This window comes from Talpa occidentalis, unplaced genomic scaffold, assembly GCF_014898055.3.
Source record: "Talpa occidentalis isolate TD23 unplaced genomic scaffold, MPIMG_talOcc4v2.1 talOcc4.2, whole genome shotgun sequence".
Taxonomy (NCBI): domain Eukaryota; kingdom Metazoa; phylum Chordata; class Mammalia; order Eulipotyphla; family Talpidae; genus Talpa; species Talpa occidentalis.
In genome coordinates, this window is record NW_023602073.1 from 55,657,027 (window position 1) to 55,679,481 (window position 22,455).

Below are 22,455 nucleotides of genomic sequence, written 5' to 3' on the forward strand. Positions count from 1 at the left end.
CCTGAAAAGGGTGTTTTTTCTATTATTCAATGCTAAAATGCACTCCCAAAAATCATTTTGTTAGATCCTCATTTCATTGATGAGAAAATTAAATTAAGACTTAGAAAAGTTTTATGATTTGCCTAAGGTCACCCAACTCACTGCTAGAAAGTATTTTAACATCCAGCCCCAAGGTGGAAAACTTAGGGAGGACAGCTAGAACCTTGTACATTAAATAAAGGGTGCATATATCTTTGTGGGAGACACGTGTCCCCAGTGATGCTGAGTTCCAAGATGCGCTAGGATCTGGGGCGCCTCAGAGCTCCCGGGCCTTTGGGCAGGCCAGGAGCAGGGGACTCGGCGGGAGGTCGCAGGAACCATCCAGGCTGCTCGGCTCAGCCAGTACGTGCTGCTCCGGGAGCTCAGAGGGTGTGCAGGTCGTGAGGTCGCTGCGGCCCAGGCTGAGCGCCGCCCGGCTCCCGGCTGAGCATCACCTGTTGCAGAGACGTTTCGAAAGTTCGGGGTCCAGCGGCAGGCAGAGCCTGGCGGATAGATGCGCCTGTAACCGCGAGGGTCCGCGCGCCTCGACAGCGACGTGGGGCAGCACCTGGCGGTGACCGAGCCGGGGCGGCGGGACGCCCGGGACTGGAACCAGCGGAGGCAGGTGCTGCAGCGGGCGCGGGAAGAGGCGCACGGCGCGTGCAGACGATCTGGACCAAGACGTACCCCCGACTCGCGGAGGGCATGTGCGGGCGGGGCTCACCCGCAGGCCAGGGAGCCCCGGCGCCGCGCAAACCCAAACGACAGCAGGTTGTGGCGAGGGGTGGGAGGGGACTTTGTAGCTGGGCGTCCCTGGGGGAGGGGAGCTAGTCCCAGGCTAGACCAGGCGAGTGAGGGCGAGGAACGAAGAAATGAGACGAGCTCGCCAGGAGCCCGTCGAGCGTGGCAACTGGATGGCGGCGCGGGCTGGGGTGAGAGGATAACCTCCGGGTGGTGCGGGAGATGGCCGGCAGCTGTGTTGTCTTTGCCTTGCTTTCACATCGGGGTGATATATATTAGAGAATATTCCACATGTGCTCGAGAAGAATGTGTAGTCTTATGCTGTTAGATGTAAAGTGCTGTTTATGTCTGTTAGGCCCATTGTCTATGCTGTTGTTTAAAACCACAATGTTTTATTGATTTTCTGTTGGGTGTTCTATCCATTATTGCAAGGGTGGTATTGCAGTCTCCTACTATTATTATGTTACTTCTAATTTCTACTCAAATTTGTCAATATTTGCTCTATACACTTAGGTGTCCTGATGTTGTGCACAGTATATTTATAACTCTCACATCTTATTGGATTAATCTTTTTATCATTATCTCATGATCTTCTCTGTCTCTAGAGACAGTTTTTTTTTTTAAGTCTGTTTTTCTGATATAAGTAAAACTAACCTTGCTTTCTTTTGGTCTATATTTGCATGGATTACATTTTTCCATTCCTTTATTTTCAATCTCTGTGTGTCCTTAAAGTTTCTTATAAACAGTATATACTTGGATCTTGGGATTTTATCCGTTCAGCCACTCTATGTCTTTGATTGGAGAGTTTAATCCATTTATATTAAAGTAATTTACTGGGAAGGATTTAAGATTGCGTTTTGTTAACAGTTTTCTGTTTGTCTTTCAGTTCTTTGTCTCTCTTTGTCTTCCTTTGTGTTCTGTTTATTTGTTTGTTTGTTTGTTTGTTTTTGCATAATAGGCCTAATTCTTTCCTTTTTATTTTGTGTGCCTTGTATAGGTATTTTCTTTATGGTTGCCGTAGGGCTTACACATATATATAGTTATAAGTCTGTTTTATTCTGATAACAACTTAAGTTCACATGCATAGAAGAATTCTACACTTTGATCTCTCTTCCCATTCGTTATATTTTATGGCTTCACAATTTGCATCTATTTATATTGTGTATCCATTAGTATAATTGTTGTTGTTATTTTAATGCTTTTGTTTTTTAACTTTTATAGAAGAATTAAAATTGATTTACCTACTTCTGTTATAGGAAATAGTATTCTGTAATGTCTATATATCTGCTTTACCAATGTGTTTAATGCTTTCTTATACTATAATTTAACAATAACTTGAAGAATTCTCCCTAGCATTTCTTATTAGGCAGGTCTAGTGGTGATGGACCACCTTAGAATTTGTTTTTTAGAGAAAATCTTTATCTCCCTTTCATTTTTGAAGAGAGTTTTGCCAGCTATAGTATTTTTTGTTGCAAATTGTTTCTTTTGGCACTTTGAATATGTTCCTTTTAGCCCTTTAGCACCCCATTCTGATCTACAAAATGTTTGCTGAATAATCTACTGATAGTCTTATTGGAATTCCATATATGTGGCAAGTTGCCTTTTTTCTTGTTGCTTTCAAAATTCTTTGTCTTTAACTTTTGACAATTTAACTATGTGTCTCAGCATTGGTTTCTTTGGAGTCATCTTAGTATTCTTTTTTTTTTTAAAGATTTATTTATCTATACAAGCACTGAGTATAGTAGAAGAGCGGAAGGGTGAGAGAATTCACCAGAGCCAAAGCAGGGAGCAGAACAGGCAGACAGACAAAGTACACTGCTGAGGGGAGCAGGGGGTGGCAGGAGAGGTCTTCGCGCATGTGGGACCCTCGCCAGGTGGCCGGGGATCAAACTGGCACTGCAGAGGCTGCAGGCAGCTTCGCAACCCAGCGCTCAACCGCTGCGCCACCGGGAGGCCCCTTCTTAGTATTCTTTAAACTTACTGGATCTGCATGCATATTTCCTTTCCAGATTTGGGGTGTTTTCAGAATTTTTTTCTTCTAATAAGCTCTCTCTCTTCTTCTTCTGAGACTTTGAAAATGTATACATTGATTCATTTGATTGTGTTTGAATCCCATAAGTTTTCTGTGCTCTTCATTCATTTTTCTCTAATTTATTTGTTTGTTTTATTATCCTTTTAATTGTGGTAACATTAGAATTCTCTCCATCAGGGATTACAACAGTAAGGTATCTGCCACCAAATCATCCATAATCCACCACTATAGCTAAGTGCTTCCTCCTTCATTTTTCTTTTGGCATCTCTAACTAGATGATTTCCAATGAATTGTTTGTGAGTTCACTGATCCTTTCTTCTACTAGACCTAATGTTAAATCTCTCTTTTGAAGTTTTCAGTCCATTGTTCTTCAACTCTATGATTTCTGTTAAGTGCTTTTAAAATATTTTCTATCTCTCAGCTGTAAGTCTCACTTTGTTCATACATTGCTCTCCTGGCCTCAGTGAGCATTTTAAATTCTCTGTTGCAATTCAAACATCTTGAATGCTCTGTTGGGTAAGTCACATATCTTCATTTCATTAAAGTTGGTTTCAGAAGATTTGTCTTGTTCTTTTGTTTGTAATGTATTTCCCTGTTTATTCATTTTCTTTGACTCTCTATTGGTGTCTGTGCATTAGACGAAACAGCCACCTCTTCTGCTTTTCACTGACTGACTTCATATAGAAGACTCTAACCAATTAGCCCAGTCATAGATTCTTGGTGCCTCTGAAATCTGTGTGCATATTCAAATTGCTGTCTTTGCTTTTAGCAACCCTCAGAAGACTAGAGTATGAAAAATTTTATCAATGCCCCAAGAGAAGGTAAAAGTCAGTCCCTTGAGTAGCAACTGTAAAAGTTAGGGTGCTACATAGTCCAGTTTCTTCTCTTTTCATAAAGAAGCTAGGAGCTTGAGTTTATTACCCACTCACTCTGCCCTAAGTCAACAAGAGGAGCTGTAGAAAATGTCTACATTCTTATTCAAAAACACACACTCTTTTAAACCATTGTTTTCCCCATTGTAACCCCAGAATAGCAGGCCCTGTCAGCTCTCAGAGACCAATGAGTTAGAAGCCACTTCACCAGCAGCAGCCGGACAAGTTGAAAAGCTAGGAGTTGAATGTAATAGTCCAACTCCTTCCAAGGTGAAACTGGGAGCTTTATTTTTTTGATGGAGCAAGACAGGGGAGGAGAAGCACAGAAAACTGCTGGACATGCCTATTCAAGCTCTGGGAGAGTATGATTGCTTGTCTCACCAGATCCCAGAGGAAGGGGAGAAAAAGTCAGACCCTCGGGTAGCTGCAGAAAAAGTCCCTGATAGCTTTCAGAGACAGATAAATTAGAAACAAAACCTTCTTGTTTCAGCTAGAAAAGATGGATGCTAGATGTGTAGTTGAAACTCTTTGTTCCTCAAAAAAATGTTGATAGACTTCCCTCCCAATTAATCGGTATTGTGTTGGGGGGGGGGTATATGAGAAGAGTATGTCTCAGTTTTCATGCCATTTTCATTGGGGATATTTTCTCAACTGATGTACAAGATTCTCTCAATCAGATTCTCTGGATTTCTCACAAAAGGAATGGATCCATGCATAATTGTTAATTTACCATGTCCATGGGGGGAAAGAGAGTCCATAGCTCCCTCTACTACCATCTTGTTGACATCACTCCTAAGGATTTTTTTTTTTCATAAGTAATAAAATGACAGCATCCAAACTGTGTTTTCAGAAAAATGTAAAGTAGTTCGAGGAGAGTAGAAACTGGAATCAGGGAAATAGGATAAGAAAATGCTATTATTATCTAGAGAGATTTAATGAGAGCATTAATTAGAATGAGGAAAAAACAGGGGAGAGGAAAAGAGGGAACTGTGGAAATTATAATGAAAATGCCCAACAGAATTCTAAAACTAATTTAGCAGATGTTTTGTGGACATTCAACAAGGAAGCCTTGGAATACATAGTATTCCACATTTCAGAGATGTAACCATTTGCCTCTAGACTTAACTTCAGTACCTCTTGAAGGCCATTGTGTTGTCTGGGCAAAGCACCTAATGAGTAAATGTTTTGTTTACTGCCCAGGTGCCCTGTGGAAAGAAAAAAAAGGTGAGTTGAACTGGCAGATGGGCTATAAGCTTATGGTCACATAGGGGTTTAGTCTCAGTGTTTTCAGGCTGTCACCACTGCAGCACGGGTTCAATCCCCAGCTAGGGAGCTACCCACATGGTGCAGCAGACCTCTCCTCACTCACCTACCACTCCCCTTAGCAGTATATTTCAGTGGCTCTCACTTTTCTGTTCCCCACTCTGTCTCCTGTGAATCCTCACACCCCTGCACCTCTGGCGTACACCCCAGTTCTTCTATGCACAAATAAATTATTTTTTTTAAAAAAAGTGGTTGAAGTAGGGTGAGACTATAAAAGTGATACATCTGCGCACAAGACAAAAATGTCACAAGGAACAATAAATATGGGTATAGGTCAAGACTATTCTTTTTCCTGAGCCAGCCCCACTATGATCTATTTGTGTACAGAGAAAGTAGAAAGGAAAGAACTAAATTATTAAGAACCTAGAAGCACTGCTTTGGGAAATTACTAGGTACACATGGACATACTCTGCCCTCTGGAGGAAAGAAGGATACTGGTGGCAAGAGAAACTGCACCAGGTTTCTGGAGGTCACAAGAAGTAGGCAGCAGCTTAGAAATTAGTCTACAAGCAGCACAGACGACGAACAAGGAGAAGAGGGGACATCAAATAAAGAAATGCAGTGGTATAGACAAAACCTGATAATTTGTGAATTCTTTCAAAGAACTGAGAAGACATACTGCAGGGGAAACTTGAGAAAGGACTAGAATTCCTACTGATCAGCATGTAGCAGCTCAGAATATTGGTTTCAAAAATGTCACTGTAAATGTGAATATTTAAGGGGCTTGCAGGGGAGACCGGGGGGGGGGGAATGTTACTTAAAGACTAAACATATAAAATTTGCTTACTTTTCTGGGGCCTCCCCAGTGGCACAGCAGTTGAGCGCTGGGTTGCGAAGCTGCCCGCAGCCTCTGCAGCGCCAGCTCGATCCCCGTCCACCGGAGGAGGGTCCCACATGGCGCGCAGACCTCTCCTGCCGCCCGCTGCTCCCCTCAGCAGTGTACTTCGGTCCTTCTTCCTGCTCTGCTCCCTGCTCTGGCTCTGGTGAATTCTCTCACCCTCCCGCTTTTCTGACTGTACCCAGTGCTTGTGTGTATGTATCAATAAATCTTAAAAAAAAAATTGCTTACTTTTCTTATTTTTTTATAAAATAAAGTTATTGGGTTAGTATCAGAGAATACTGTTACTGATATATTCAATTTTAAGAAAGCATTCAAGAATATTTCACCTCCTCTTAATCAAGGTAGGGCATTGAAAAGATCATTTTGCATCTGGTTGGACAGTCTTTGTCTAAGGACTATCAATGACTTATTATTAAAATTTCTGCTAAATGTGCCACAAAGTGCTGCCTCTTCTAAATCCTTATTTTGTCATTCAAAAATCATTCATATTCCATTTGAAGGCCTATTTCCATCTTTTCAGTACCATTATTATCTACTAGTGTAATTATATCATTTACATTTTAAACATCTAGAAATCAATTCTCTCATGAAAAGCCTCTAAGAAACAATTATCTCAATTGTCACAACTTTTTTCTTTCCAAATCCTAGTCCAGCCTAAAGTGAACATCTCCCCCTCCAGCACTGGAGGCCTGTGCTCACCCCAACCTGCTCATCTGTCATGTGACAGATTTCTATCCAGGCAACATTCAAGTCCACTGGTTCTGGAATGGACAGGAGGCAACAGCTAGGGCTGTGTCCACCAACCTGATTCATAGTGGAGATTGGACCTTCCAGATCCTGGTGATGTTGAGAATAACCCCCATAAGGGAGATGTTTACACCTGCCAGGTAGAGCACATCAGCCTGGACAGCACTGTCTCAGTGGACCGTAGTGAGTTGCTCCCTGACGACGACGTAATGTCGACATTCTGAAAAGCGGGGGACACTCTGGCCTCTAGGGCCCATTCACCTTGCTTTATGTGTATAGATACTCGGGTCACATTTATCTTTTCCCTATACAAGCCCCTGAGATAGTGCAGATCTGGTGGTGATTGAGATTTGCCCATTCCTGGCTTATAGGATGTTAAGGATTCATAAATCTACACCCTTTCAGAAAATCTAGGAAACTCAGACACCTTCCTGAATTGCCCTGACACACAGTAGTGTTCTCTTCCTTGAGACTTTTAGCTTATTCTGAATCATTTGGAGAGGTAACTGCCAGAATAGCAGTGACTTTTTGAAGTCACACACTAAATTCCAGCCCTCAGGATTTCTTTTCAAATTTACTCTTTCTCCAAGTTGTCTCTTCCTCCCGGTCCTCAAGATGGTATTCCACATCAGGATCCAGAATCTCCGAGGGAACCCCAGGGTGCAGTAGGAGGTGAGACTGACACTGGGTCTGTTCTTTCCAGGGGCACCATTTAATTCTTCCCAGGAAAAGGTGCTGCCTGGAACCATAATCTTTGTGGTGGGACTCGTCTTCCTTACCATGAGCATCTCCCTGTCTATGAGGAGCATGAAAGGTAAGAAAGGCTGAGAGGTGGCTGAAGATTTTTGCCTTTCTGTTGACTTACTCACACCCTTCTTCTCAGAAAGGATGGACACCAAAAGCCATGCCAGAGAATTCTGGAGCTTATTGAAATCAGATGGTCAGGAAGCAACTAAGACCTGTAGGGAGAGAGGAATCCCCAGGGTGGAATATTATCCCAACCAGCTGCACGAAGTCTCCCAGTGCTCAGGCCCATGCAGGGAGGTCATTTAGTGGTGGATCAGTCTCCAAGCAGCATCTGCCTTGGAGATGGGATGAAAAACTTTATCTAATGTCTCAGGTGTTTTTATAATTTTTTTAAATTTTAATTTATTCAAGCATTGGGTACAGTCATAAGCGCGGGAGGGTGAGAGAATTCACCAGAGCGGGGAACAGAACAGGCAGATTGATGAAATACACTGCTGAGGGGAGCAGCAGGCATGGCAGGAGAGGTTTGTCGCGCCTTGTGGGACCCTCGACCCTTGCCGGCGGCTGGGGATCGAATTGGCGCTGCAGAGGCTGTGGGCAGCTTCGCAGCCCAACGCTCAAATGTCTCAGGTGTTTTTAATGGCTGAATGTGTTCCCTTTCCTCCAGGGAAAGGAGGCTTTAGGTCAAGGAGGCTCTTGATGAACAGGTAATGCTCTGGCTTTGTTTTCCTCACGGGGGTGGTAGCAGACAGACAAAGTCCTTTCATTGCATTGTGAGTCCAAGGCACCTACTGAGAAGAAAGTCTGAGGCCTGAACTTCACTTTCAACCTCAGTCCTTGGAAGAGTGAGGGAAAGAAGCACTACTTTGTGCCTTGATAAAGAAAGCCCAGAAAAGCTCTAGTTTTCATCAGCTAATGTTCACTCTTCCACCATAATTTTTTCCCCTGGGACTTAGGGTAAAAGGGGTCAACAACCTGGGCTAACTTTCTCATATGCCTCCACAGTACTCCTGATCGACTCCATGTGCCTTGAAACCAGGATTCTTATGTGCTTCTTCAGGTCCCAGGGGCTGGTTCTGGGACACACCCCCAACTCCCCAAGAGGATGTTACAGCCAAATAATTGTAGTGCTGAAACTAGTTTCCATGGTCCTTCTCTTTGAAGTTTCTTTCTTTCATGGAGACTCCAACCATGTTCCTGTCTCCTTAGCTCCATAAATAATAAAAACCCAATGTTACTGGAGCCTATATTACAATAATAATGTGCACCAACAAGCAAAGACAAACTTTAAAACCAACCCTTGAAAACTGACCATAGAGCTGAGGCATCTAAGGCGGGGAGGGGAGAGCACAATGGACTGTGGTGAGGACTGTGGGTCTTTGGTGGTGGGGGAGCCCGATGGCTGTACCTAAGGGGACAGATCCTACATTGTCAAAATATTAACAAAGATGTAAAACAATGGTACTTTATTAATTAAAACATATAATATGCACCAAGCCATCTCTCCCACTGCTTTTGTTGGAGAGTTTTGATGAACAGTAGGAGTTAATGAAGTTCATTGTTGTTTATACATAGGCAAGAAGAAAAACAGGAAGATAGCAATACCCCAACTAGCGGGTAAGGTGGCAAACTGGGCGTGCACCTCCTCTGAGTTTGTTGTCTGTTTCCTGCCCCATATTCGTGTTTGCTCTCTTCATCCCTGTAGATCTGAAACTATGATTCTTAGTTATTCAAGAATGAGAATCATGTGGATTCCAGGTTCCCTGCCTCACATTCACACAGCACTGATTCAACATGTATCTTATTAAGAACATGTTTGACATTAAGAAATTAAATTGAGGTCAGAATTTAAAATTAGAACTATAATGTAATAAACCCTTTTCTTTGTACACCATGATAATCTAGGCCAACAAGGCTTAGCCTTTTTTTTTTTTAAAGATTTATTTATTTATGCATGCAAGAGCTGGGGTATAGGCCAGAGGTGCAGGGGGTGGAGGTGAGAAGATTCACCAGAGACAGAGTTCACCAGGGGAACAGAACAGGTAGATTGACTGAAGTACACTGCTGAGGGGAGCAGCAGGAGAGACAGGAGAGGTCTCCTGCACCATGTGGGTTACTCCCTGGCCGGTTGGGGAATTGAACTCATGCTGCAGTGACTGGTGATAGCTTGATAGCGCTGTCTTTAACCCCTGCATCACCAGGGAGGCCCTGCTTAGCCTTTTTAATGCATCAACTTATAGAAGATATAGACTCATCCTTTAAGTCTGTATGTATCAGACCACCCAACCCTCCTGTTTTAGTAATTCACACAGTGGGAAATACATCCCCATTGTTTAAAAAGACTCAAGCACTCTTTTTAAAATATAGGCTGCTTTTACAATCCAAAATGATTATGAATTGTGTTTTATATTAAGTGATTATAGGTTTTATGTTTAATATTAAATTATTTTTAGAGTTAAGAGAGGGAACACATGTGGTCTAAGTATCCTTTTTGCACAGAGCACTACCTCCTGATGCACATATCAAGCACTCAGCAAATTGGTGCCCTGGCCTCTCACAAGCAGCCCCTGCGTCTTGCTTGCCCTGGCTCCCATCCCTGGTCAGTTCCCACTGCCATGTTCCCTTCACCCATCTCCCCTCCCAAATCATGCCTTGCATCTGGGACCAACTCACCCCATTTCCAAGAGAGCTCAAAGCAATTGCTAGAATAAGGTAGAAATAAGCTAGAATCCACTGAAAGAATGCAATCAATAACTGATGAAGTCCAGAAAAAGAAACCCAGGCATGGCAAATCAATCATTACTCATGTTAGAGCGAGCACACGGTGCTCCATTTAATCCTCACAATTCAGGGCACAAGGGACAAGGGCACAGTGCTGCTTTTTTTTCCTTTACTCATTCAAGGTGACTGTGAATCAGAAGTGGAGAAAATGAGGCAGGGCAGGAGGGAGCTGGATCCAGGACTTAATTTCCTACCCTAAGAAGGGAGAAGGATTGGAGGTGAAACAGGTTGATGAGACTCAGCCAGACAGAAATGTCAGAAGGGCTATATATATGACTGGGAAAGAAGATGCTAGAAATGCCGTCATGAGAAAATTGTCAGGACCAAGATGGCCAAGAGTCCCAAACTATGTGGCACTTGGGAATAAGAGGAAGGAAAGTAAAATGGGAAACATAATCACTTTCCTCTTAATGGGATTGTTTGAAAATATGTCCTTTAAGTTGATCATTGAGTATTTTATATTTGTAGTGACAGTGGTGAATGGATAAATATTCTTCAAAATTTCATATTGATTCCTAGTGAAATTAGGAATTTATTTACTTGTTATCAAGTGATATTATTATATTGACCCTTTTTTGCCTTTGATCATTTGATAATTTGATAATAATTTGATGAATTTGATAATGATTTGATGTTTCCAGATATTTATCACAATGCAAAAAATATTTAATTATTTCCTTTCTAATTCTTTTTGTCTTCTTGAAAAATTTTTATCTTCTTTTATAAGAGATTTCTCTAATGTTTTTTCCACTGTTATTTCTAAAACTAACTCTTTGCCTTATAACTTCTTTGTTTTATTATAAATTTGTGTAACATTATAAGCCCTTAGTATTTACTAATAAAATGATGGAACTGGGGCCCTCCCCGGTGGCCCAGGGGTTAAGCACAGCACTGTGAAGCTATCCGCAGCCTCTGCAGCATGAGTTTGATCCCCGGCCGTCCAGGGAGCACCCACATGGCACAACAGACCTCTCCTGTCTCACCCGCTTCTCCCCTCAGCAGTGTATTTCAGTCCGTCTGCCTGTTCTGTTCCCCACTCTGTCTCTGCCCCCACACCTCTGGCCTGTACCCCAGCTCTTGTATGCATAAATAAATATTTAAAAAAAATAAAATTATGGAACTGATAATATTAAAATTGTGTGTCATATTTACTTGTCATTTTTGTTTTGAATTAGCCATACTTTGTGATAATTAACATTTCTTGATTCCTTACTGTGTGAAAGGCTCTACTTTACATGAGTCACTAGTACTGTTAGTCACAAGTGCTGTTATCCCAGTTAGATCTCCCAATAAACCAATCCCAATAAACTATCCTCCATAATAGCTACCTGAAAGAAAGCTAAGTCATGACAGGTTAAATATCTTGTCCATGGTCAGAAAACCAAGAAGTAGCAGAAAAGCACATTTTATTCTAAACTGGTGCCTGACCACTTTACCAGACTTTATCTTCATTCAAAGAGAAATTTCAAGTTAAATAATTTTTATGCTTTAAATTAATTTACCCTTATTTTATTTAATGTGTTACAAACATATATTATGTGTTAGAAACCTATATTCAATTTGTCACTTTGTCACTTTGGTTTTCTGTTTAAGCAAGAGTGTATTTGCCGCATATCAGGGACCAACTATAAATTCTAGGGAATAATTTGATGCTAAATATGACTTAAATCCAGAGTTGGAATTCAGATATGAGTAAACCATCTAACAAACAGGGGATCTCCAAAGGGGGTTGCAGATGTCCCTGAAGGACAATGAGGGAAATAAGTCCTGGTAGGATGGCGGGGGAGAGCAGAAGGCCCAGTGGGACCACTACAATAGGATGCTAAGGGAACTTCTCCTGAAGTCACCTCCACCTTAATGATTTCTGCACTCTGGGACAAAGAGGGTCGTGGTATAAAAAAAGACAATGAGTTGCTAAAGGCTCAACCACTTTCTTTTGGGAAACTTGCAAAACAGAGCATCTGCTGCTCTGTGGGGCAGATGGGGGGAGTTGGAAAGGGAACCTCCTGGAGTTTAGAGTCCAGAAGGTTAAAATTCTGGGTGAAATAAGAGGGAGGATTGTCAAAGGAGGTAACAGCTCACAGAGACAATGTGAGGAATAGTTCAGAGTAATCATCCCCTTAGTGAGCACCAAAAGCCCTTTTCCCTGTACTTCAGGGAAAGGACGCCAGGCAGAGTGGACAATCTCTAGACCTGCCTCCTGGAAGGATCAGAAGCTGCAGTATTGCCTCATGTTACAGCCCAGGATATGTACTTCAAGGAGATGAAGATACAAAGAGACCAGGGAAGACCCTGGAGTGTCAAAGAAGCATGAGACAGATCTAGCTCTGACCCACAGCAGCACTTATTGATGTCTGGGATTGCTCAGAAAGGATGTAGCATAGGGAAAGTCACAGAGGAGACAGGGTGATATGGCCCACCATATCACCATACTTCAAATTTCAACATGTATTGAGTTCTTCCTATGTGCCAGGCCCTTTCCAGGGTGCTAAGTATGAGGACAGCAAACAGACTGCAATCAGGGGTCTTTGAGGACATCAATCAGTGGTGTTGAGCACAGAGATCAAAGGAACTGAAGCTTTAAAGAAGAGCTGATGCTGGGGACTCCCCTCCATGCTCTTCCATCACAGAAAGGTCATCACCTGCAGCAGGACAAACAGTGGGGTTTGAGCTCCCAGCTTAGCATTGCATCCTCCAGCCCTGTGCACCTGCTCCCCTCATTTCCTTCCCTCAGAGGACCTGAGGTGGTCTCTCCAGCAAATGTCACTGCCCCCGATGAGGATTTGCGAGAAAGTGGGCACTCAAATGAGATGTCATTTCCCTCCCTCCAGCTCTGCACAGCCCACGCTGAAACTCTGAAACTCTGAAACTCCAGAGAAAGTGAGGCCCAGCAAACAGATGCTGAAAGTTGAAGGAAGGAAACTAATAGTTTATGCTTGTTACATGAACAATGTGAAACTGGGCACAGTGTAAGAAATTGCTCTTTAATAGGGCTACAAAATCACTTAATTCAGGCCTCCCTGGTGGCACAGGTGGTTGAGTGCTGCACTGTGAAGCTGTCTGCAGCCTCTGCAGCGTGACTTCGATCCAGGTCAGCTGGCGAGAATCCCACATGGAGAGGCAGACCTCTCCTATCTCACCTGCTGCTCCCCTCAGCAGTGTATTTCGTCAGTCTGCCTGTTCTCTTCCCTACTCTGTCTCCGGTGAATCTTTTCACCCTCCTGTGCATCTGGCCTCTACCCTGGTTCTTGTACAAAAATAAATAAATCTTTAAAAAAAATCACTTAATTCCATGCCCAGTGGACACTTATTGTAGTTGACAGCTTAGGAACCTCTAATACTGTTAACTATTTTCTCCTTCCTGAGACTTCTACTCTCTTCATTTATGCGATACAACTTTTCTAATTCTCCTGCCTCTCTGCTTTGTTGAAGTCTTTGAGCACTACCTTTCTATCCCTTTAGTATATAGTAAGAAAAAGACAGGTAGCATTGCTGTAACAAATGCTCTGATAGTTTTTGCTCAGGCTACTTGTATAACATGAGTCAGCAGGTAGCTCTGCTGACCACAGGTACTCAGGAGCCAGGCTGACACACCTCCATCTTCACAAGGGCTCCCGTCATCACCCCAGCTGAGTGAAGAGAACCTGGTTCTTCACTGGCCCTCAGTGACCCTTCTAGAAGTAGTCAAGTAGCTGCTTGACTGCATCTAACTTGAAGTGGGTTGGACTCTTTAGAGATGGAAAATATTCTATAAATATTAAATAATGAATAAATTTACTCACTTACACCAGATACATGTATTTATAGAACCTACTATGAACCAGGAACTATGCTGGGTAAAACTAGGTAAAAAGGAGCTTCTGATCCCTGAACGGTTTACACCCCAGTCTAAGTGCTAACCAGACCCAAAGCTATTTATTTTCCAATATCAGATAGACACAATGAAGTTGGTATGGCCATAGATGTGTGTACAATCTTCTCCTGGCCTAAGGAAGGCCTCGGGATGCTGGCACAGTTCTATATCTTGACTGAAGCACTAGTTACATGGGTATTTGCCTGGTAGTCATTGCTTGTACATGTTGTTTTGTGTATTACGTATGTTTTCTGGTTTACAATAAAAAGATATAAAAAGTGAAGTAAAGAAGGATGTTGGCAATTTGAAGCTAAAACAAGAAAACAACAAATCGGGACTCCCCGGTGGCGCAGCGGTTGAGCGCTGGGTTGCAAGCTACCCGCAGCCTCTGCAGCGCCGGTTCGATCCCCAGCTCCCGGCCACCGGAGGAGGGTCCCACATGGCGCGCAGACCTCTCCTGCCGCCCGCTGCTCCCCTCAGCAGTGTACTTCGGTCCTTCTGCCTGCTCTGCTCCCCGCTCTGGCTCTGGTGAATTCTCTCACCCTCCCATTCTTCTGAGTGTACCCAGTGCTTGTATAAATAAATAAATAAAAATAAATCTTGAAAAAAAAAAAGAAACCAACGAATCAAGCATAAATAGTGAGTTTTAATAATGGTTGTAATAAAGAACATTTAAGTAAGATAATTAGTGAGGCTTTTAGAAGTGAAAATAATGAGATAAGACTAAGAACCTCTCTTAAGGGCAGTATGAAAGATTAAACAATAGGATGTATAAAAGAAAAAACAAAGAGACATAGAGGATAGAAACAGGTGTTCTGACATCTTGATAAAAAGACATGTAGAAAGTGGGGGAAATATCAAAGGGAGACAAAATATCTGCAAAAAGAATAGATTTCTAGACTTTGAAGAAACATGAAATAGTTTGAAATGGTACAGAGTGACAAATAGATTTTTAAACCATTATATTAAAAAACGTACATATCTTGATGTATTGTAAGAACTGTAATTCTAAATACTTGAGGAGAGAGCAGTGCACCTATAAGAAAATAAGAGCAGACCCATCCGTGAAAGAACAAGAATCAGAGAGACAGACAGTAATCACCAGTAACACTTAATGCCAGAAAACAATTGGATGTTACTTTCATGGACTTGAAGAAAAAAAATCTTTCAATCCTGAAATTATATCCCAACTAATGTTCACCCCCAACTAATGTTCAAACATTTCAACATTAGATGTTTTGCTTTTTCTAAAGCACCCAAATAAGAAGAACACATCCAAGAGAATGCTACAGAAGTGGAAAGTAAGAAAGATCAAATAATTTAACAAAGTTTATTATTATCTTTATTTTAAAATTATTTTTAAAATATTTTATTTATTTATTTTTGCATAGAAGAATTAAGGTGTAGGCCAGAGATCCCCAGGGTGGTGAGAGGACTCATCAGAGACAGAGTGGGGAACAAAACAGGCAGATTTACTGAAATACACTGCTAAGGGGAGCAGCAGGTGAGACAGGAAAGATCTGCTGCACTATGTGGGTTAGCTCCCTGGTTAGGGATTGAACTCAGGCAGTGAAGGTTACAGCATAGAGACTCAACCCCAAGGTCACCAGGGAGACCCTATTGTTATCTTAACAGTAGCACTAAATTTTTTAAAAGGTAAGAAAAAAGTGTATTTAAAGCAAACTAAAACTAAAAATGTAGTTAATATCACCATAGAGGAGATATCAGTGTTGATAACAGAGAAACAAAAATACTTCTTTTGTGGGGCAAGGAGAATGTAGGAATTCATCAGGTTTTTTTTAATCAGTAGAGTAAATAAATGTAATTAAGTGTATTATGTTAAACCATCTTGTGAGTATAATTAGAATACATAACTTTTATAACAGCAAAATTTGGCCTAGCTTTTATGAAATAAGAAATGAGAAAAATGAATACAAATAAAGGATATTAAATAAACCATTTTAATAATGTGATAGTGAAGTTTTAATATAATACTAATTGTAATAAATTGAATGGGTTAAACAATTAATTAAAAAGAAGAGACTCTCAGATTGTATTTTCAACAAAATCTAACAAAGTCAAACAGAATAAAAGAATATAGAAAGGTTGAAAATTTAATAATGGAAAAGGGCACTTCAGGCAGATATGAAACAAAGATAGTTGACATAAATTTAATATCTGCCAAAAGAGAATTAAAATTATAAAAAAAACTAGATGAGGGAACAATAATAATCATGAACACATATGTCCCTGAAAATAAAGCCACAAAATATAAGAGCAACAAATAACAGAAACACATGGAGAAAGACACTAAAAATTAAAATTAAGCCATAGGTTTTAACATATGCTCAAAAACTAAGAGCTGAAACCAAGAGAAAACAGAGATATAGACCGAAGTAAAATGATTAAATATTAGGATCAAAGAATTGGTTATATAGAGATTTCTGGAACCAACAAAAAGAATATACACATGAATTCCAAAAACACATGTAATATTTCTGAAAACTTAACACTTATTAAGCCACAAAGGAAGCATCAATATATTCAAATTAATCAGTATCATATAAGCTTTATTCTTTGGCCATAATGTAATTGAATTCTAAATCAATTAAAAAGGACAAATCAATTAATTCCATATACCTAAACATGCAATTAAAATAACCATGGAAATTAAAATATAAGTGATGGAAAACTTCATATTCAAAGAGAACCTGCCTACCAAAAATGAGCTAATCATTTCCATAAAGAGAATGGAAAAATAAGAATACAGCAAAAGTTTAAAAAAATATGTAAATAATAAAGACAAGGGCAGAATTCAGTGAAATAGAAAACAAAACACAGGGAAGATAAGCAAAATCAAATTCTGATTCAATAGAAAGTTTAAAGAGGTCAATAGACCTCTGGCAAGACTGTCCAAGGAGATAAATGTGATTCAGAATGAAAAAGGACTGATCGCTGTACACACCAAGACTTCTACATGAAAATAACTTGTTATGATCAACTCTTGTCAATAAATCTGAAATTTTAATAAGATGGATACATTTCTGGAAAGATATAAAGGTCAAACTACAGGAAAAAATAGAATGCTAAAATAGAGGATAAATACTGGATGTTGAGTTGGGAGCAAAGAATACCTTCCAAGGCCTCTGTCCTGAGAACTTTACAGTTGGCGAGTCCCCAATCACATCTCAAGGAACAAGCCCTTCGTCTCTTACACGTGTTGTTCTAGAACATCAAAAGGAACATAAGCTTTCCAAATCATTTCATGAAGTTGTTACACCTTTACTTCCAGATAGCACAGGTAAGGATAGCACAAATGAAGAAAATTATGGAATAATTTCACCAATGCCATTGAATTCAATAGTTTATTATAGAAATAATTCATTTGCTCAAATAAGATTTATCCTAAGAATTCAATGTTGGCTTAGTGTCTAACAAGCTATAATATGGCCAACATATCAGATAAAAAAAGAAAATTCAGTTAACATGAGCTGAATTCAATAAATATATGAACAGAATTCAATAAATCTCACCACATTGTAAAGATTATAAACAAAAAATCTGTAGGCAATGTATTTATGGAAAAACCAGATGCATTCCCTTTGAGATGATATAAATAGTAGGATGTCTTTTATTATCATAAATGTCTAACAGTATGAGAAGTTCAAGACACTGATTTGAGGACAGAGGAAATCATGGCTATGAAGATTGTAAGGAAAGAGATAATTGTGGCTGCCAGTGATGTGATCTACACATTGGACAAGACTGCAGCTTCTGGGGTGCAATGCCTGGGTTCCTTCCCATCCAAATTCTGCACCACCCAAGCTGTGTGACCTCAAACAGATTCCTTCACCTCCCTTTTGTAACCCCCTCTCTAACATAGGGAAAGTAACAGTACCAACTCCAAGTTTAAATAATTTGAATACAAAAGAAGTATGGAGAACAGTGTTGGGTGCACAGTAAGCAGCTCATCTGATGTTATCAGATGTTATCATTTTGTTGTTGGCATCTAGTTCAATAACTCCAAAACATGAGGTGCTCCAAGCACCCCACTGAGGTGTTTCTCCTTCCCATCCACCACCTGGAACATCTACTTGCCTTAGCACTGTGCCCCAGCACCCCCACCCCAGGATGATTCACAGTGGCTCCTGCCCCAGCATGTGGAAAGGCCCACTGGTTCTTTCCACAGGACGATGGTGGCAGTGATGATGCCCGCCAGGTCCACCAGCAGGCCCAGGGCACAGACCACAGTCTCCATTGTCTCAGGCACCTGGATGGGCTCCCAGGCCTCTGGGCACAGAGGAAAGACAGTCAGAAGAACAGGAACTTAGTGTAGATGTCGGGGTATTACCACAAGAGAACCATAAGATGTCAAAGTCTGGATAAAATGACCATAAAACATGAGATTAAGGAAAGCAGGTGCTGAGGGATGGACCTTAGAAATACAGCTGGTTGTGTGGAGATTTCTGACCTACTAAACATAGAGCTTCCATATGATCCAGCAATTCCACTTCTAGGTATTTACCCAAAGGACAGAAACATCAATTCCAAAGAACACCTGCACCCCTATGTTTATAGCAGCACTATTTACAATAGCTAAGCTTTGCCCAAATGCCAATAGATGACTGGATCAAGAAGATGTGGTACATATATACCATGGAATATTACTCAGCATTCAAAAGATAACACATGCAATTTGCAGCAACATGGATGGCGCTGGAAGGGATCATGCTCAGCGAAATAAGCCAAAAGAAAAAGAAAAATACAGATGTCTCACTCATAGCAGGAATCTAGAAAACTTAAATAAGGGATCAGGAAAATGAATAACTATAAGAAAGTGAAAATCAAATCAACAAAAAACTATGAACCAGAGACAGCAGAGGAGGGATTGGGGTCAGAATGGGGCATGTGCAGTTGTATGGGGGATAGAAATACAGCTGGTGTTGGGATGGTGACTGTAGAGGGGGTCCATACCCCAGTGCTTCAGGAGCAGCTCGTCCAGACCTCAGTGCTCCACCCTGCAGTCGTAGACATTCTCAGTTGTGGGGAGGAAGGTCAGGTAGTGGAAGCTGTGGAATGTGAATTCTGTGTTGGGCAGAAAGATGCCCTCAGCCACACGCATGGCGACACTCTGGTGCAGCCACGTTACATTGAGCACTGGCGGGAAGAACTTGTCTGCATGGCAGATGAGGGCTGGCCCAGCTCCATGGGTTCCTTGGGAAACACGGTCACCTCAGGGGGCTCTGAGGAGAAACAGGACCTGCTGAGTCTACTGCCTTTGGCTGAGTCTCAAAGTTTCTACCAGCCCAGCCCTTATATTCTCTAAATTCTGGGCCACCACTCTCAGGCCCACCCTTCTCTCCCCCCACTCCCACCCCTGGGACTCCCAAGTCAGAGCCATATTGCCTCACATTCCTGGCCTAGGGCCCTCAGCCCCATCTTTTTCTGAAATAGTAAAATGTCTCCTCTGATGACCCAAGTGCCTGACTTTGGGGACCAAATACGGCACACTCCATGGTGGGGCGTCATTCACGAAGGGGCATCTGGGTCTCCCATTGTGTGTGGCAGGGGACTCCACCACCCTGAAGCTGGACTGCAGAGAAACAAGCAAGGGCAGGTACCATTAGTGGCTCTGGTGTGGTTGGAGTGTTCAATCATTTTCTTCAAGTTCTTCCTTGCCATGATGATGGCAGCAATTCCCCTCCAAGGATCATAGTCAAAGGCATGAATAAACTCCGGCAGGTGCCAGATGGTCTCCATCTTATCCAGGTCCACATAGAACTCCTCATCCTCATCAAATTCAAACATGTGCTCCCCAAAAGTTCTGTGTGTCTGGACAAACTCGGCATACGCTGAGGTATGGTCCATTGCATTGGGAGAAGGGGGGGCTAGAGGATGGGTAGGAAAATAAAGCAAGTTAATAAAGAGAAGTTTATTAGAGATACGGAGGACTAACACAAATCAAGAAGTGTAAAACAGGGCCTCCCCGGTGGCGCAGCTGTTGAGCGCTGGGTTGCGAAGCTGCCCGCAGCCTCTGCCGGTTCGATCCCGGCTGCTCCCAGGCCACCGGGGGAGGGTCCTGCATGGCGTGCAGACCTCTCCTGCTGCCTGCTCTGCTCCCCGCTCTGGCTCTGGTGAGTTCTCTCACCCTCCCGCTCTTCTGACTGTACCCAGTGCTTGTAAAATAAATAAATAAATAAATAAATCTTTAAAAAAAAAAAAGTAAAAATCAAAATCAACAAAGAACTATGAACCAGAGACACTCTATGGGGGGGGGGGGGCGGGGAGGGGAGGGATTGGGGTCAAAACAAGGGGGTCGCAATTGTATGGGGAATATAAAAATAAAATTTATAATAAATAAATAAATAAATAAATAAATAAATAAATAAAACAAAAAAAAAAAAAAAGAAGTGTAAAACAAAGGGGATAGAAGAAACAGAAATGACTTTCTGAAAATTCAAGCTGCTGGGGCCTCCCTGGTGGCACAAGGGGTTAAGCACTGCACTATGAAGCAATCTGAAGCCTCGGCAGCACGAGTTTGATCCCCGGCTGGCCAGGTAGCTACCCACACTGTGCAGCAGACCTCTCCTGTCTTGCCCGCTGCTCCCCTCAGCAGTGTATTTCAGTCAGTCTGCCTGTTCTGCTCCCCACTCTGTCTCTGGTGAATCCTCTCATCCTCCCGCATCTCTGGCCTGTACCCCAGCTCTTGTATGCATAAATAAATAAATCTTTAAAAAGAAAAGAAAAAAAGAAAAGAAAATTCAAGCTGCTTCCCTTGTTCCTGAAGTCTTCAGCATCTCTCTCTCCAGTACAATAATAATAGCACTGAGTACAGTAATAAGATACTATTCATTGAGGACTTACTATGTGCTCAATTTGTTCACCACTCTTCATGCCCCCAAGTAGAGCATTATTTTGTGCTTTAGGGAACTGACCACAGGCGTTAAGGCTCCTCTCCAAGGCCACACAGCTCCTGGTAGAAGCAGTATTGAGCCATCACCTGCCCGCCCCCACCCCTCAAGATCTTGGCATCCTTTTGGTCCAGACACATAAAATCAGTGATACAAACACAGAGCTGGTGAGGGGAGAGTAAAATTCAAATCTTTCTGAGTGGAAAATATTTTAAATAGTGAGGGAAATGAAAAGACCTCCAGAGTCAAGGTGCTATTTATAGACTTCAAGTTACTTTCTTAGTTTTAGAATAAAATCAGCAGGTTATATAATTCTATTCATAAAGTTATCGTTTTAGGCACATTAAATCTAAAAGTATTATCGTCTACACAACATTTCCAAATTTTCTTGCTGAATATATGCTGGCAAGTGGAGTTTTCATTAGAAATAAAGTTGCTGCATTTAACTGCAACCTGAGATGTTACTGGGATTAGTTCTTCGTTTTAACTGATGTGTAAGAAGCAGCAAGAGGTTGACACCAATAAAAACTATTATTATTACAGTGAAATAACAGAAATGAGAGAGTTTGATGTTGACCGAGACAGAGGACCTAAGGAAAAATCACACTAGGGGGTTCTCTGTCTCCCTAAGTAGTGATTCACCCTTGCAGCCCCAACACACAGAGACTAATCCTCGCCTGAGACTTTTAATGACAGGATTCATAGTCACTCACAAGTGCTTGGGATCCCTGACTGGATTTTGTGGCTAGAGAATCACAGGAAAAAAGTTGAAAGGGAAAAATTGGCTCTGTGGGTATAGTTTATTCACTTCCAATATTTCATTTTTATCATTTTCATAAGCTCTTAAAACTAAATATCTGTGCATCCTGAAGCAAACTATACTACAAATACTAATTTTTATTCAGTAAAAAATCTTATTGTGTAGCAACTGTAGACCAGAGGCACACTACTGAGGGGGAGGGGTGGAGGAGAGGAGGGATTAGGGTCAAAATAAGGGGGGGTGGGAATTGTATGGGGAATATAACCAAAGTGAAAATGCACACATTGTGCAAAAATGAAAAATGATGTAAGAACTACATAAAATAAAATAAATTAAAATGAAAAAATTAAACAATGATGTAAAACATATCTAAATAAAAATTTAAAAATAAAGATGACATAAAAAAATAAAAAAATCGTGTTGTGAATGTTCACTCTCTAGCACTAAAGATTTAACTCAGAAGATCTCCTCCCGATTCTCAAGTTGCTAGAAAATCCAAAGAATGAGACAAAGAAAAGACAATGCTACATATGTGGTTTATTGTTGCTAAATTATCCCAAGGTATACACAAGGTGCTACTTAGGAGCAAAAACAGAGAGTTAAAATCCAAGTGAGCTTGGAGCGAGGCTTCCCAGGAAGCGCAGAGCCAAGAAAGGGGAAAATGGCATTTCCAGCAGGAGCAGCAGGCTCGAAAGCAGCCAGACATGAAACCCGCATGAAGAAGCGTCTGTTCTTCACTATGACTGGAGCTGAGGGGCGATGTTGCAAGGGGCTAATCGTGACCCACCAGTCCCTAACAATGGGGTTTGCATTTTATCCCAGCGCCCAC

At 41.5% G+C, this 22,455-nt stretch overlaps 1 protein-coding gene across 1 annotated transcript; it reads right to left on the reverse strand.

The window, feature by feature from the left end:
* Positions 1-401: 401 nt before the first annotated feature.
* Positions 402-19,823, reverse strand: LOC119251395 (HLA class II histocompatibility antigen, DP alpha 1 chain-like). The gene is given in 5 exon segments (XM_037518697.2): positions 402-473; positions 18,130-18,245; positions 18,930-19,145; positions 19,148-19,198; positions 19,577-19,823. Coding segments are annotated over 5 exon segments (702 nt in total).
* Positions 19,824-22,455: the final 2,632 nt, after the last annotated feature.